Genomic DNA, 18633 nt, shown 5'->3' with positions numbered 1-18633 from the left:
GGACAGTTTCCAACTAATAATATTAATACAAACAATAAAATAAAATCCAGCAATACAACAAAGGAAGTCTCACAAAAAATTTATGCTCCAAATATATACTTAATTGCTTACCAATATAATGCTCTTCTGAAAATAAGTATATAACATCCAGCGCCCTGCCTTTAAACACTGATCTAAGACTATTTGGGTTGTTTTGCTTGTACAGGTTAGTGCTGCTTTTAGATGGAACACAATGTCTACCAGAGCTCATCTGTTTCCCTATGGCTATAAAGTGCACTTGAGTGATAAAGCATGAATAGATGCAGCCGTTTACTGAGAGAATGAGCTATCCATGATCATTCCCACATACAATTAATAAACAAACAGGCAGATGGCACCAACAAATGAGAGAAGAGTAAAGCGAGCTCGAGTCCTGATGCAGTGGCTCCAGAGGCGGGCACGGAATTAAACTGCCTTAAGAGCAGCAGGATGGCGTGGGTTCATTTGTTCAATGTTACCCATTTAGAGCTTCGAAAACTGGACTCTTGTCTCTCTAGTTTGCATACAGGTCATAACCACCACAGCAGGGTTGTGCACCATTCTGAATTGAGAACCTTTTAAATTCAGCTTAAGTTCTAACTACAACAGCAAACAAGATGCAGTATTGCAATTCGAAATGGAATATAATCAAGTAGAATTAAAATGAACTGAAATTCAAAGCAAGTCATAACCATTTTTTTAACCAGAAAATCAAAATGTAAAAACTTCGAATGTTGGCTTACATGAAGGTTGGAGATGATAATAAATGAATGACTGAACGATAGGTCGATACATGTGTGATTTGTACATTTCCACAGTAGACTTTAAATTTAATTTGCTATGGATAAAAATCATCCACTAAATAAGAGGTATGTTGAGGTTTTTGGGCTTCGTGAACTTCACTAGTGAAATTAGGGAAGGTTTTTCTGAGCACATACCTGCGGAACGAGGGACCTATTAACCGCATACAGAACAGGGGCCAAAAGTCAGGACAGATGCACTGCAGAACAAACATCACTTGCTTTCTCTTTCCTCTTCATCAGAGAATTCACGCAGCAACTTTCCTCCAATACTTGACTACCAATATGGCTCCTTTATATTCCACACCACAAAGTCCAGCCTCCCTAGTCCTTCTGCTGTGAGCTTGAGGCCCAACCGTTGAGACTGCGGCACATCCATTTAAAACTGCTTCTGCTTGTCCTGTCTCTGTGTGCTGAAGTGATATGAGAGATCAGATCCCAGCGGCAAGTGTGACAGCAGTAAACACGCAGCTATCATCTGTGTCTAAGCTAGTAGAGATTCCAGCCCTTTCCAGCATTGGCTTGGATGCGAGTTACCTCACGGGATTTAGATTTGATGACCGTGCAAAAGCAAACCCAGAGGGAGACAACTTTGTTGACAGTTCCTAGCTGAAGTTCATTCTCCATTATAGTAAATGATAGATAAATATCAGTAAATGATAGATAAATACACTCAGGATAAGTAGTTTCAACAAATAATATTCTAGAGTATTTTATTGCTCCATGTGCTCAAGAGGCCTATTAAGCACATTTGCCCAGGGTGCAGTTATTTTTTCATTTTGCATACTAATGTATTCAAATATGAACCTTAGATCGAATAAATCACTGATGCTTTCTAAAACAGATTCTTATATTTGATGAAACCCTTTTAACCTCTGTTGAGGAAATGTTCTGGTCATGTTGGGTTACATCCATAGTGCTGTTGAGGGTTTCGTTCATCGATTTTCCCCATTCCTTTCATTTTCTATTGCCACGAGGTTGTATTTTCCGGTTCTCACCCTTCCCCCTCCAGCGCTGACACTTCCTTCATCTCTCCCACTAAGACTTTAATCAAATTATCCCTACCCGACCTTGCGTCCAGCTGAGGTGACACATACAGTACAAACTGAAGCACATCCACACAGTACAATAAATCAATCAGGCTAACTCCTGAAAATAGTATACAGTTGGCTCCAAAACGAAACTAAATTAATCTTGCACCTGTCCCCCACCCCACCCCACACATTCATAATTTGTCTGGGATCTCAGCTGTATCCAAGCTCTTTACTTAATGATGTTGCACTTTTGTTATGTGTGTACATATCATTTTAAAATGTCACGCAGTGCCAGTTCAACCCCGTGAATCAGCTCGGTGTTTGAAAACATGTGGGAGGTGCCACAACAGAGGTATATACAAGTGTTGTTATCTGAAGGCGTCTGTTATTGGAGCACGGCCTGCAGGCAGTCTGTTGCAGCTATTACTTATGCACTTTAAATACCAGATGATGGCTTTGGGAAAAAAAAAAAACTCTTAACAACAGTATTTAAGTATTTTGTCTTGTTATAAAATATTCAAGGAACAGTTCACCCCAAAATGAAAATTTGCTTAAAATTTACTCTCTCGTCCAAGATGTACACGAGTTTGCTTTTTTTTTAAATTTAGCATTGCATCACTTGCTCACCAATGGATCCTCTGCAGTGAATGGGTGCCGTCAGAAAGAGAGTTCAAACAACTGATAAAACATCACAATAATCCATAAGTAACCCATATGACTCCATTCCATTAATTCAAGTCTTGTGAAGCGAAAAGCTGCATGTTTGTAAGAAACAAACCCATCATGAACTGCTTTATCGGTGTATACTTTTTTTCTTGATTCAGACGAGAAAAAGTTTTTATTGGAGAAACCAATATTGACAGAAGACACATTTTAGCTGAGTATTTTATAACTTCACCAGACATGAATTGATGGACTGGAGTCGTGTGGATTACTTGTGCATTACTGTGATGTTTTTATCAGCTGTTTGGACTCTCATTCTGACGGCACCCATTCACTGCAGAGGATCCATTGTTGAGCAAGTGATGTAATGCTAAATTTCAATGAAGAACTCATCTACATCTTGAATGGCCTGAGGGTGGGTATATTTTCAGTAAGACCGAGCAAATATTATTATTATTATAAGTCTAAAATAAAGAAATTACGTAACAAGAAAAACTTTAAAAAATTCAAAATATTCTTTGAAATTTTGACAATTGCATAAGACAAAAACACTACAAAAATGCAATTATTTCAATTTTTTTAACTTACATAATATTTATGCTGGAAAAGTAAAAACAAAAAAAACAACAACAACATGACCACATTTTAATCTGGATCATAATAGCATTTATTCAGTCACTTTCATCATCATCATCATCATCATCATCATCATCATCAACATCATCATCATCGTCATCAGAAGTACCATCACCACCACATCACCACCATCATCAGTAACATTCTTATAATATTCAGTAATATTCTTTAATATGTCAGTTTTATATCATATCCATTATCATTCATGAAATATACAGATATCAATGAATGTTCCACCTCCTTTGGAAAGGAGTAGGAATGATGTTTCAGTATTTACAGCATGTAAGAGAGAGAGAGACAGAAAGAGAGAGAGAATAAAAATAGTAAAGAAGGGCTCTTTCATGTGTGACTCATCGCATTCATTCCTGCTGTGAGCACTAAATACAGGAACACGCTGACTGAACGCATCAGGCGAAAGATTCCACCACTCATCTCCGTATTAGCAGTGAAGCTGTGTCGTTTCCAGCCGCTGTATGTGAATCACAGCATGGTTTAAGGGGAGGTACTACAGGCATACATAATGCATACAGTCAGATGCAGTATGTCATTTTTTTATTTTTAGAATTTTAGATTTTGCTGTTGTAATATTTCTGGTCTTTTTCAGAAAGTTTTTTTTTTTCCCTTAGTTTTTATTAGCAGCATATTTATTTAGATGCATGAAGTTTGTGTTAAATAACTGAGAAACACTGTATCAATCAATGAGTTGTTGAAGATTTAAAAAAAAAAAATGAAATACTCTACAGTTTATCTTTTCTATTTTAATCTGCAAATTTGCACTAGGGAGTCAATGTTTGGTACATTAGAACTCCTTGATTTTGCATATTTAATAAGATGATGCTTTATTTGCATATTTTACAACTTCATAAGACAAAAGTTTTATTTTGATAAAAGTCACCTGTAGTACGTCCCTGGATGAAAGTGTTCCACTGTGACACGAGAGGCTCCTTTAAAAGTCACACGCATCTCACTCTCTCTGTGAGTGACAGCACACTGCTGTTGATAATGATTGGAGGAGAGACACTAAATCTCTGGAATAACCAGTGAATTATGAGCCTTCACCTTCAAACTCCATTATTTCCATATTTAACGGCTCCCAAAGACATCCAAAAAGCTGGTACAACATAAAGTGAAAACAATTAAGCTTCCACAATAATAATAATAATAATAATAATAATAAAAACAATATCGGTCACAACCATGAAAGAGTTTAAAAAGAGCAATGACTTTTTAGAACATGCATTAGAGTTCGAGAAACTCACTGTATCATCTTATTATCGGTTTATGCAATGGAGTCTCTGAGCAAATGGCAACAACGTCATTGTCATAATCCTGTCACAAATACGGGGGCATTTCATAGTCACACATTTGGCTAATGTGTTTTCTTGCATTTCTCAGTCCTGTTGCAAACCTCCCCATGAAAGATATTTGGTTCATGCAATGATTTCCATCACCTTTTACATTCATTTTTCATTTGACCTCAACATTCCTTTTCAGTTGATATTCTAACTGATCAGGCAAGGAATATATTTTATCTTATTAAAATCATAAATGCTAAAGTAAGAGTCAGTTTTCCTAAGCAATTCATTTATGTACTGTCCGTACGTTGTGCGTATGACTGTTTGGGATATTGTCAGTTCAATTACAAACAAAACACTACAGTTTCAGAATAACTCATCCAAAACGATCTTGGACACTTTCACCAATGAGGTGAGACCGTTTTTGAACTGTGACAGCATGTCAAAATCTGTGGACATCTAGCTAGCTATCTAGCTACCACACCAGAGCGATGTGATCTACAATAGTGCCAAAAGTTTTGTTAACGTTGTATCTTTTATACCTGAGGTACAGTAAGAAGTTCACTATAATAATATCTCACTACTATACCTGGATAATTCAGTGCCATTTTGGAGGATTCATTCATTGAAGTAGGCCAGAGGCTGAAAAACTTTGAGTAGCCTATGAAGCACCGCTTAAACCCTGTTGTTGTTTCTGACCTACACCGCTAGGCTAACATGCTAACCAGGCCTTTTTCTCCTTCAACATGGTCCAAAGTGTCCTGCACTGCGTTACGTGTCAAACATTGACATTTACACGTATGTACAGAGTCACAAACTTTAGTCTGAGTTGGTAGAAGTGGGATGACGCAGACCGGTTTGCCTTTGGATTGTTAAGGTGATAAGCAAATGCCAGTAAACAACAGTACAAAAAGACACGAAATGTCAAGAAAGCGAATCAAAAAGAACTGACAAATGGTGGTCGGTGAAGTTTCACATTCAAATATGGCTTTAGAGAGGCTTGCGGTCATGCTGGGCCTGATATATACGTAAAAGTATTGTAAATCCTTAATTTTGTTGGGCAACTTTGACAGTTGGGCCGAAAGACGAGCACCTTTTTTCTCACTGTGGGGAAATGGAGGATGATACTGAGGAGGGAAAAAAAACACATATCCTGTCTTTTGACACTAAATGTGGGAACAAACACAACACATCACAGACTGTACTAAAGTTACACAGGCGCTTGGCAGACGAGATACAGAGGCCAGAGAACACATGGAGGAAAGACAAAAGCAGAAAACAAAGAGAAGCTGATATTGTGACAATGGGAGGACCGGGGAAAAGACGGAGGTGGAGAAAAGGGGACCATCGGTTCCGTTTTCTTCCATCGCTTAATTCTTCACCTCTTCGGGTTGATCTTCCACTTCAGATCTTCTCCTTTATGTCCCCTTATTATTACTGTACAGCAATGGTTTTCATTCTCTTTCGCTTATTTCAGTCACATACAGGATATATGTCCATTTCTGAGAGGTGGCAGGATGCAGATGACATGCTAGTGCAAAGGATATTTTTGTATTTCGTTTCATCGGTTTCAGTTAAATTAAGACCAGCTGCATTTAGGCTGCAGGTTCAGACGCACTTGGTTCAAGTTTAGCATCCAGGTGATTGACAAGATTGACAAGTTCACCCCATACAGTCTTGTTGAAGTGGGCAGGGCAAAACTGGGGGATGTTGTCAGGGGTGGGGCCAACAAGTCTGCTGGTTACCTAGAGGAGGGGCTACTGCACTCAGAGGCAGGGCAACAGAACTGATGGGCGATGTCATCGTCCTCATCCTCTCTAGGGTGTGGCAGAAGTGGTCAGGGAGTGGAAAGAATAAAAAAATATATATATATTTTCAGATTAAGAGGAGAAGTGTGTTAGAACAGTAAAGAGAAGGAAGTCACGGATGAATGGAGATATGGATGGGTTGTATATAAATCCAGTAACATTCACTCTACAGTGCTGTAATTTGTTGTGATTAAAATCAAGTAATTTGCTTGTAAATTAGAATGAGGGTGCTGGAAAGAGTTGAGAGTCGAAAATTGGCGGGTTGTGATGTCACTAAATGAATTACAATACCGGAGGAAACTGAGCTCATGAATATTAATTAGCTCGTACTGACATTGCTAGGTAATTTTCCTAGGCTGTCAAGACATATTCATGAATTAATATTCATGAGTGTAGTCTTCGCCTTGGGTACTATTTATATATTGGCATGTGCAGATGTGCATGAGTCCCACATGGACTTGGCATTGAAATACAATACCAAGGAAATTTTGTTTAAAATATCAGATAATATTACAGGAAAATAATAAACGCTAATAGAGTCCTGCAGAAATGAGTCGTAAACCATGTAAGGAAGTTAGTATTTTTGCACTACTGGTTCCATCGTCCCAAAGTCAATGAGATTTTTTAAATGCCTGAATTAAGGGCTATAGTTAATGCAAGATCAAGATATATTCATGTTATGTTATGACATGAAACATCAGTAACACCTCAATCATGATTTTTTTTACGTGTGGTTGCCAACAAGTGGCTAAATGGGACTGAGGTTGTTAGGGACATTAAACATCGTCATGCCAAACAGGTAAAGTAAACTCATCTACTCACTAGTCTGCCTTTACAGCATTGTGTTTATAATCATGGTCTTGTAAAATATTCTACATCAAACTTTCCAACTTGTAGATTTTAAATAAAGACTGAAAGAGTTGTCAGAAGCTTAGTGGTGGTTACATGGAAGTCATGCAACTGTGGTGTAGTTCATTTATAGCCTGACTTTAGCTTTTTACTTCTGCCGATTTTATATAGGCTTCAAGATAATGCTCACAAATAAAGTTTTGATGAACTAAACTTGTAAATAATCAAACTCCTGTTGGTCACAGAGCTTAGTTTCTTGCAATAACACAAAAGCCAATGGTAATATCCTGTTGGTTTTTTGTCAAGGAAACCAGAGCGATGTTTACTTCTGGGTTGGCCTGCATCATCTCTGCAGCACTAAATATCAAAATAATTAATAGTTAACTTGGAAATCAAATGTGAAGTTGGGCTTATTTTAAAATCAGTCAAAACTGAAATGTTTAATAAGTTGTATATAAATAAATAATCCACTAATGAGAATCTTATTTCTAATCACAAGCTTGGTCTCCAAAAATCACTCGGATATCATAATATCCACCAAGTAAGTTTGACTGAGTTGTCAAAGTCAGTTCCAGCACATCTGATTCAGGAATTGTATTTAGTTTGCAGGGATTCAAACCTCAACCTTGTGTTTCTCAATCTTTACCAGCAGGGGGCAGAATTGCAGTACAAGCTGAATTCATCCACCACAGTTCTGCCAATAAAACCCTGCCTAAAACTGAAATATCACCAGTTTAACTAATATATCATCTCTGATGTACATATATAAATACTTATGCACTACAGTGAAAATTAAATTTATATTGCCATTCCAGTTCAAATTGTTTTTAGATATCACAATAGGCTACTCTACAACATCTTTTCTCTCCAATAATCTATATTTTAGATTAAATTATCAAGTGAAGTTATCAAGTAAAGCAATGTGCACAAATACATGCAACATGAAATTATGGGAGAAATGGCTGAATTGATGAGGAGAGAAGAGACAAGAGTGTGAATCACGCAGTGACAGAGTGTGAGGGGTATTAGGTGTGTGTGTGTGTGTGTGTGTGTGTGTTTTCGTCTCCGCCTCTGCGTGATTCATGAAGGGGGTGGAACTACATTTGAACAGGCGTGAGAGGATGAGTGTATGTTGGTGTGTGTGGAGGATTATGCATGAGGATGTGTCGTTTGTGACTAGTGTGTAGATATAATTTGGACCAAGGAGACTGAATAGACGTCTTATTGAGAGATGTGTGTGTGTGTGTGGAGGGACACTAATGCAAATTTAAAGGGGAAGCGTGTAATTTCTTTGCTGTAAGTGACACAAAATTGCATTTGCGTAAGCGGGCCGGCATGAGTTTGGAGGCGGGACAAACAAAGGAGGACAGAAGAATGTCATTCTTTTTGCAATTCCATTTAGTGGCAGAGAAATTACACACTTCACCTTTAAGAAATTGAAATCACATTATCACAAAGCTCATTTGAATACGTTCCCCTTTAGTTTTAATTAATTCATTGGTTAATAAAAAGAGCAAACTGACTGAAATTGGTGTGGACCGCAGGGGTTCAGACCTTGCAAGGTCACTTCATCTCCAAAAAGCCATAATTCATTTGCTCTTGGAGGCATAGGAGGTATTCAGTTTGGACTAAGGAATTATGGGTAGTCAGTTTAGAAAGCACAGCTTTTCTGTTACTTTCTGAAAAGTTTGGAAATGAGAGGCGAGCGGTTGGACGTGGGTGATGGGAGACACTGAGGTGGTGGAGGATCGGGTGAGCAGGTTATCGAAAGGGGAAGTGTGGGCTCGGGCCCTTACCTTGCCTGCTCCGGGTGCCGGGCAGGGGGGAGGGCGCAGGGCGGCTTGGGCAGAAGGAGCCGCGCGGGGCAGCAGTACTGGTGGTGGGTGGAGTGGCTGTTTGCGGTCAGACTGGTGTGGACAGAGGTAGAAGCTGGAGTAGCAGTAGAGGAGGTGGAAGAATTGGTACGAGTAGAAGAAGTACTACAGGTGGAATAGGGTGGTGACCTGACAGAGAGAAAGAAAGAGAGGAAGAGGGGAGGGAGAGAGAGAGAGAGAGAGAGAGAGTGTGTGAGAGAGAGAGAGAGAGAGAGAGAGAGGGAAGATAGAGATAGGCACAGGAAGAAAGAGAGAGAGAGAGAGAGAGAGAGAGAGAGAGAGAGAGAGAGAGAGAGAAAGAGAAAGAGAGAAAAAATAAAGTCAAGAAAGAAACAAAAGATAACAGACAACAAAGACAGCCACATGCATACATTACAAACACTTTAGCAGCAGCAGTACAGGCATGGTTAGGCAGCGTTATGCAGAGTTATGAAGCGTTATGCAGACTCTTATCGAGCTGTGGAGAGTTAGGTGCAGTCAGGCAGTGTACTTAATGAAGATTTAGATGGTTTATGCAGAGTTAAATTACCTGTATGGAGGAGTATTACAGCATACAGACCAGGGCTGTGTCTCATTCCGCTCCCTTGTTCCCTATGCTGTGAATCATTATATCAAGATCACAAACTCGGGCGCTAGCAAGAGTCCACTAAACATTGGGACAGCGATGGCACAATCACCTTGTGAGGTCACGCATTAATTGGATTTATTGACAACATTGAAAAATGGCATTGGCCATCTTCACCGCAGCTTTTGTGCCATTATGAAAAATTCCTTGCATTTTTTTTTTTTTTTTAAGCAAAACATACTTAAATGGCATCCTGATGATACAAATATAAATATAATAAAAGGAAAATAATAATTGGGATTTTTTTTGTTGTTCTAACAACTTAATTCTGTGATACTTATGGGACTTTTCCCTTGCATGCATATTAGAGATGAAACTAATTAAATATTAACAAACAAAATCTCTTTTAAAAGACAAAAATAAATAAATTTCCATCCATCGATGACAAATCAGTAATCATTAAGTGAATATTTCAATGCACTGAAACAGTTTTGTTAACCCAACTTTCTAGGCAATGCACTTCATAGTGAACTATTGAGCAAACTGAGACACATCCGAGGTGATGGGAAGACTTGTTCTCCACTACACTGCAACTTAACCAAGAGCTGTACAAGCTACACTACACAAAATCAATCCACTCAAGACTTTTTTTTGGTGTTATCATTTTACATACTTTATTATTCAACTAGCCAGTTTTAAGCAAAATAAAGATTAAAAAAAAAAAAGAATAATTTACCCAATAATATGGATGAGAATGTGATTAAAAAGGAAAATAAAGGTTTCATATTAGACTTGCAACTTTATGAATTCTCTTAACTAGAATCCAAGACTAACTGAGTTAAAGAAAGCAACATTTTTGTCAGAGCAACAGTTAAGCAGATCCGCTTAACAAACGTGAAAAGGTGAATAGTGCCTTATGTTCAGTATGAAAATCAATATCTGTCAGCTTTTATTCCACAATGCAGTTCTGTCATGCCAAAAACAACAAATGTAATAAATGTATTCAAATGACTCATCTGTACAACACAGAAAGGTGTGTCACCTACCCTCATGCTTTAATAATGAATGTCACAATACAATTATGATCCTGCGGGTTTGTTTGGAGAAAAATGTGTGACTGACCCCTACTGGCCAATCAGAGGGGTTCATTCGCATTAAAACATAAAATGACATTCACAATGCAATTAACTTCCATAATGCAAAGCATTTCCAAGCCAAACAGAGAATAATGAGGAAATAATGTAGGGCAGGACTATGATCATTCCATACTGACATGGGTGGCTTATAATATTATTGGTTAACAATTTTTACCCTGCCCAGGCAAACTTGGTTAGATTAGCAGAACAAAACAATTTTAGGCAGAAAATTATTGCACAATTATTATTTTATTTATTTTTTTGCACTGATGAATTCTGCCCAATAAGACCAGAGACATTTATTAAAAATCGTAAATATGCTCTATTTTGATTTAATGTTGCAATTAACATCAAACATGAGAAATTTGTGAGCAACCAATGAAAATGCTTCCTCACTCATGTGCCAAATGAATACTTGTTTTGCAGAAAATGTGACAACTGCAAAAGTACTATTATACTATATAATTTCTGGCATTTAATGATTGATTGAAAGTTCATTTTGTCTTTAGTCTTGATGGACAGTAGTGAGTCCGTCAGGCTAACATTAAACAAAGAAAAAAGGGGGGGGGGGAAATAAAAATACAGCACAGACACTTCAACACCACCCAAAGCTCAAGCAGACACAGAGAAAACAAAGAGGGACTATATGGACTGGTATGGAAATGAGGAAATGATGAAGGAAGGAGAGAGCTGGATAGATATTGCGGCCTGAAAGAGAAGGATGTAGAGGTGTGTAGGCAGGTGGCATGAGTCCTCAGTATGTACTGGGGTGAAAAGGCCAGGGATGAATCTGTGGGTGTGAACAGGGACCTCTGAGAAACCTTTACACTACAGGATGTGCAAAAACACTTTTTAAAGGTGCCAAAGGTACAGCTGAAGTGTCTAATTTTCCAAACAGCAAACCAAAAATATTGATTGTTTTCAAACAGGTCTCCTGAACACCCCCAATTGGTCACCCAAACAGATAGCCACGCCCCAAACTCACTCCATTGGCTTAGCCTGTTGCTGTGTGAGTCTGGTCGGGTTCACAAACAAACGTTTTGATACAGAGACAATTAACTTCAACTTCTAAGGGAAAATCTACTGATAAATTTTACATTAAGAGGGATAAGAGTATTTTATCATTTAAGAAATTACACACTTCAGCTTTTAAGTGATTTTGAGGGGCAGAATGAACAAAGCCTAACCATTGCCAGAGTTTCCTTATTATTTTACACTGTTCCATTTAAATTGAATTGTGGTCAGATATTTCATCCATTTCCTCAGAACACACATGATTTTGTGTTTCAGTAAGAAACTTGCTTTCTTTATCAGTTCCTTGTTTGTGGTTTTCTTTATTGGGAGCCATCTGTAAGCAGCAGAGTTGCAATGTTCTGGTAAAAATCCAACTGGGACAGTTGCTGGAAATGTACACAAACACACGCAGCAATGTCGAATCCTCTAGGGAAGGACTGTATTGGTACATGACCTCTAACAAGCCCTCTCCTCAACTGCTCTTTCTCTCTTTTTCACACACACTTTAAAAACTCAGTTTTGCTGCCCAGCAACAACAAAAAAAGCAGTCTGTCCCCATGTGTCCGTCCCCATCACGCCTGTGTGGTCACCTCAAAACCAGCTGACACGCACCAACCTACTGCAAAAGAGAAAGAGAATGCCTCGTCTCATCTCCCTCAGTGAACAAGCACCTCAAGAGCTAAACCCTGTATAACCATCTTGTGCTGCTCTGCAAATCTCTCTGGACCCATCTGGAAGGGCTGATGTAAGTCGAGGGAAACATGGTGCGGCCCCTAACAGACAGTGGCAGATATCGCACACTGCTCTCTGCCGATTTCAACAGGCAGTGCTGCTGTCAATCACATGGATTGAGACCGAGAAGACAATAAACAATAATGTAAATAACAATAATATTACCATAAAGACAAAATGCAGGAGAAAAACAACTGGATTCAGATGCCAAAAGGGTTGTCATGATGCCAAAATTTGGTTACCGAGAAATGTTGCGATTTCTCAATTTTAATACCACAAAAAAAGAACAATGTGCTATTAAAACAAGTGTATCTACACAATGGTTCAATAATTTGGGATATGATTTTAAATACTTTTATTCAGCAAGAATGCATTGCATTGATCAAAAGTGACAGTAAAGCCATTATGTATGCATTACTGCATGTTACAAAACATCTCTATATAAATTAAATGGTGTTTTTAAACTTTCTATTCAAAGAATTCTAAAATAAATGTAACAGTTACATAGTTACTGAAGGATCATGTGACACTGAAGACTAGAATAATGACTGTTGAAAATGCAGCTTTGCAATCACAGGAATAAATTACATTTCAAAATTTATTAAAACAGAAAACAGTTACATTAAATTGTACAAATATTCCACAATATTACTGTTTTACTGCATTTTCGATCAAATGCAGCCTTGTTGAGCATAAGATACTTCTTGGAAAAACATTAACAAAATCTTAACTCCAAAATTTTGAACTGCAATATACAGTACAGATACACATACATACATATATATATATATATATATATATATATAGAGAGAGAGAGAGAGAGAAAATAACTTGCTTTCAAATAAGTACAAATTACTCACTTCAAGTAATTATACAAATCCAGTAAAACAAAAGCACAGTTGAAGGGTTTTCTGTTTTTATAGTCAGTATCATTGTTTTATTAAACTTCAGGTCTATTATATCACATTTACCGTTGAGTCCAATACTCTGAAACATCCTCAATTTATTTTTTTTTTTTTTGGTCCTACGTTCAGTTAAACCGTGATTACATTAATAAGACCACCATTCTAACCAAAAAAACAAAAACAAGTGTACCATTCACATGCACTGCCGCAAAAATGGTTTAAAATGTTTTGACACTGCTTTTTTGACATCTGACATCCCTTGAAGTAAATGGACCTGTTTTGTGTCAAGGTTTTTGTGTTTGATAGGATGTGGGAGTGTGAGTTTGTATGTGTGAGCAGAGTAGAAGGCTCATTTCCTTTGTAATTCCCTGCATGTTTTATTAGCCTGTCAGCTGCACTGTCCTCTCTTTTTGCACATCACTCCTCCTCTCACTCCTTCCTTCTTTCAATTAGTACCTCTGTTCTTCTTTCTGCATTTCTCTCCTTCTCCATTTTGCCTCTCTCTCTCTCTCTCTCTCTCTCGCCCACACAGTTCTTTACACAAACACATTTGTGATAACTCACCTCGTTCCCCCAGCAACACTTCTACTGAAGCCCACAAGGGAGACAAAAAGAGAACAAGAGAGCACTTCTGTGACTTTGTGACCTGCTTGAATAAACTAACTGTGGCCAAATACTCTGTCCTGCAGTGATTGTGCAAGCACATACTAAAGGTCAAGAGTAGATACACATTATCAGACGATCTTAATACATTCATTAAAGAGTGTTCATTTACTCAACCTCATGTTGTTACCAACCTGTAAGACTTTCTTCTATGAATTATTAAAGCAGAGATTTTGCAAAATGTTCAAGGTACTCTTTCCCCATAGAATCATCATTCTATATAAATCACCATCATTATATGGAAAAAGATGGTAAGTGCGGAGTGGGCCTGTTAAGCTTCACACGATCGTGTGAGGGGGGTGTGAAGAAAGAAAAAAAAAAAACATTTTTTGATGATTAACTATTACACATATGTATATGTATATGTATATGTATATATATGGAAACACTTCCACACTAGTTCATAAATTTCCTTTGTAAAGTAAATTAAAAATTCCATATTTAATTTGACCCAAACAAGAGTAATGTGAAGAAAATTACAAAATTAGAGAAAAAAAATAAAAATAAATTCTACATAAAAAAACCAAAAACAAAGTAGTGTAGCATTTTTAGAGTGTAAGAAATGTTTCTGGACTAATGGCTATTGGAAATTCAACGGTTTTTGAAATACATTTCAAAATGTTACTGTTTTCACTGGATTTTTTAAATAAAAAAAAAAAAAAAAAAGCCGCCTTCGTGTCAATAAGAGACTTCTTTCATGAACCATAAAAGATATCTTACTGACCCCAACTGTTTGAACGGTAGCGTACAGTAGGACGTGTCATACAGGCAGTTCTTCAGTCCCTCGTGGCCTTGTTTTCTTCAGTGTAAAATTAAACATGACTAAGGTTTATTGACTGTGAACTCACTGTGCTGAAGCTGAGGGCTATCACATTAGCTGAGGTCAGGGAAGGCGGCCCCACCATGCCTGCACAGCCTTGTCAATGCAATTTCACTGGAGCACCAGCTTCCTTTTATCGCCGAGACACTCCGTTTGAGCTGGTGGAAAATGTCATAACTGTTCAGGTGGGCTGTCAGTTTCACTCTGCATAGTTTAGTCATGAACAAAAAGCATCCATCTTCATTTCCTGATGTTGCATTTCTGTCGATTTCTTCAAGTCATTCAGTATTCAGATGGGAAATGTGTCTGTCAGTTAAAGTGTAATTGACCTGATAGTGTGCTAAGAGGCTGAAGGCATGAAAGTGCATATTAAATTCATGGCTGCATGAATATCTGTTCAGCTGGAGGCTGTAGATGTGTTTTAACACCACCAAACGGTGTTTGGTTTCAAAATGATCCCGTTTCCACGCACTTAAGTTGCGTGTTTATCTGACCTGATTTAGACATCAAGTTTAATAAAGACTATTGGAGTGAAAATGTAAACTTGTATAAGAGCCTTGTATAAGTCAATTCACACTCAAATGACGACATTTGACAGCTTGGGGCTGTTCTTTTAGGTTGTTTGAATTCAAGGAGAATAGGACAAAATTACTGACTTTGTACAATGGTCTCCTCTCACCACATGTCCTGGGACAATGTTCCCAGCTGTTCCACCCCGCGACGGCCCTGCGCAGGTTCTGCTGAATGTTTGATAATAAATTTTGCACAAACAATAAAATTCATGTGCTGAATGCACAAAACGAGTTGACATTTGGTCCCAAACAAAGCATCAGCAGCAACCCTCATGGAATTCTGTTTTGTCACTCTACAATATAAGCAGAACTATTATACAACTGTTCACAGAAACATAATCCCTGAGAGCTCTTATTTACTAATGAAAAAGCTGTAATATAATTCTACCCCTCAGAGACACTCAGAAACTAAACTTCAGATATGTGGATGCATAGTATACTGCATGTCTACACATAGTTTGCGTTTAAGGAAAGCTCCAGAGATTTCCATGGAATATGAGCACAGCATCTCTCACACCCTTTGCATGTTCGTTTATTCAATATTTTGGCTCATTTGATAATGCTTCCAATTGCGGTAGCACTCCAAACCACATTATACACATGGCAATGCATGGAGAAGCAAACACTGAATGAAAATAATGAAATACAACTATTTAACTCTGCAAAGTTCAGAAAGCAAAACAATGCGTCTTTGTGTAATATGTCGAAAACATTTTCCATAAAATTTATCTGCAATTTATCTGGTAGGTAGTTGGGGTTGTTAATTTGGGGAAAAAAAAAATAAAAATAATTCACCCAAAAAATTCTGTCATTAATTACTCACCCTTATGTGGTTCCAAACCCGTAAGACCTTCATTTCATCTTTGGAACAAAGACTTTTTTTTTTTTTTTTTTAAATGAAATCCAAGAGCTTCTGACCCTGCATAGACTGCAACAAAACAGATACGTTCAAGGCCAAGAAAGGTAGTAAGGACATGGTACTCTTGTAAACACTGACATGTAAGAAATTGTTGAATAAAATCGTTATTTTTGGTTTTCTTTGTGCACAAAAAGTATATTTGTAGCTTTGTAAAATTAAGGTTGAACCACTAATGTCACATGGATTATTTTAACAATGTCCTTACTACCTTTCTGGGCCTTGACCGTATCAGTTTCGTTGCTGTCTTTGCAGGGTCAGAAAGTGTTCCGGGACGAAGGACTTACGGGTTTGAAACACCATGAAGGGGAGTAATTAATGACAGTCACCTCTGTAAAAAACTAAAAGCTATACAAATAAACGTAAATAAAAAAAAAAAAAATTAAACCTGAGAATAAAAAAAAAAAAAAAAAAAGCCTAATTCAAAATATTAAAACACTGAAATAACACTGCTGAAATACACTGGTTCACATACTCTGTACGAAAAAAAAATAAAAATAAAATAAAATAAAAATTGTAGAAGTATTACATCACAAGTCCAGTAAGAACGCAGCGCAGCTCTCGGGCTCGTGGTTGAAAGCAGTGGCTGATGCCCTCAGGGGCTGAGTGATGCATTGCTGCTGACTGCAGACTGCAGGGGCTGCTGGGGTGGGAGAGAAGCTCTCGGCAGCCCCGCAGCAAACCTCTTCTGGGAGAAATTTCCATGCTCAGCCCAGCAGGGATCAGCACGCGCTCACGTTCACACCTCCGCCGGCTCAGGAAATCAGGTTGAGCAGGAATACCAAAGCGCTTTCATTAATTATTGCAACCTTGCATTAATGTTGCGGTGACAAACAAAAACAAGTATGATTCATAGCACAACACATAAACGATGTCACATTTATGAGAACGTATAACTGCGATTTAACAATGCAGGAACAATTAAATTCACATCCGTATCAGGGGAGCGACTCGTGAACAGAGGACAAAAGCATCCAGAGAGTAATTATAGTAAAACGTGACATAGCGGCGGCCTTGTCCTTAAGCACCATTTGTCTGTATCCTTCTGCTGTGTGTAGGGTACACAATTACACGCACACCCACACATACACACTAGAAATGGGTTATGTATTACACAAGCAACTTTTTCAGCAATCCAGTTCATCTACAGGTGTTGCCATGACAACCAATCATTTATCCTTCAGATCCCCGGCTCGCGCCCATGGTGAGGAATCGTCATAACGCCACCAAGAGACACTCCAAAACCACCAAACCCTCTCATATCAACACCACGGCATCAAAATGGCTTTTTTGCAGCAAAAAAATATTCCCAACATATCAAAATCCAGCACATTCTTGCCATTTGACCTTTTTCCCTGCACCCACTAACACTCCCACATGCAAAACGCACGCACACAGCTGGGCTATTACTCATGTAACTTCTGACTAACCACTGACGCCCATGTTCGCATTCACTATATGGGAGAATGCAAACGACATGCATATCAATACCCATTAACATACTCACACTGGGCATATTGGTCACTACGGCAACGGCTAACAGGGAGTCTTGCAGCCAAGTGATGCTAATTCTCGATTTCCAAATGCTTTTCAGCCCTCGTGTTCTCACACTTTGCTCACAGTGCTGTTCTTCTGCTAAAACTGCTCCAGATGCAAGAGCTTTCATACGGGGAAGCAATAAGTCATTAGAAGCAATGGCATGTCCCACATGCATTCAGGCTGCCCTAGATAGAACAGGCCTCTGTCATTTGACGGAGCGTGCGCCACTACAGGAGTCAGAGAGTGCACTGTGGAGGAGGAGGAGAAGAAATGGAGATTGAATGGAAGCGTGAACACAGACCTGTCTTTGTTGGAGGAGTCTCCTTCTGGCCTGTGGATCCAGTGGAAGAGAGAGTGAGAGACAGACAGATAGACAGACAGACAGACAGACAGACATGGACACAAAGAAAGTGGAAGTGTCAGTAATGTTATATTGTTGAACACATACAGTAAGGAATACATGAAAATCAATGGAGCAAATGCAAATTTATATTGTGCAGGGAAATGATTTGAATGATCACAAACATCAATATCTTTTTTTTTTTTTTTTTTAAAGATCTTTAAGATCCATTTGAAACCCCTATCAACAATTTTTCTTCTTTTCTCATTTATAAATTCATGCCATTCATGAACAGAAGTGATGGACAAACAGTTACATGAAAAGTGGAGCAGAACTTGTGGATAGTGGATTTTACTAATACCGATAGCTAGGTTGGACCACACTGGCCGATACCGATGAATCAACCGATGGTTTTTAAAATGGATACTTAATAAAAGCTTGTATATATATATAT

At 38.2% G+C, this 18633-nt stretch overlaps 1 protein-coding gene across 12 annotated transcripts in view; it reads right to left on the bottom strand.

Moving 5' to 3' along the window:
• LOC131545256 (IQ motif and SEC7 domain-containing protein 2) overlaps positions 1-18633 on the bottom strand; it is a 108780-nt gene that overhangs the window by 81932 nt on the left and 8215 nt on the right. For 11 of the 12 annotated variants that reach the window (XR_009272379.1, XR_009272378.1, XR_009272381.1 and 8 more), the window contains exon 2: positions 18141-18170. The exons of the other annotated variant lie outside the window; for it this stretch is intronic. Coding sequence is in view for 4 of the 11 variants with exons in the window: in XM_058783909.1 (XP_058639892.1) it covers positions 18141-18170 (30 nt within the window). In the remaining 7 variants the exon portion in view is untranslated. The remainder of the gene's footprint in view (positions 1-18140; positions 18171-18633) is intronic. 12 annotated transcript variants of the gene reach the window in all.

Source organism: Onychostoma macrolepis, chromosome 08 (assembly GCF_012432095.1).
Source record: "Onychostoma macrolepis isolate SWU-2019 chromosome 08, ASM1243209v1, whole genome shotgun sequence".
NCBI classification, from domain to species: Eukaryota; Metazoa; Chordata; class Actinopteri; order Cypriniformes; family Cyprinidae; genus Onychostoma; species Onychostoma macrolepis.
The sequence above is the reverse complement of the archived record's forward strand: the minus strand, read 5'-3'. Positions and strand labels throughout refer to the sequence as shown.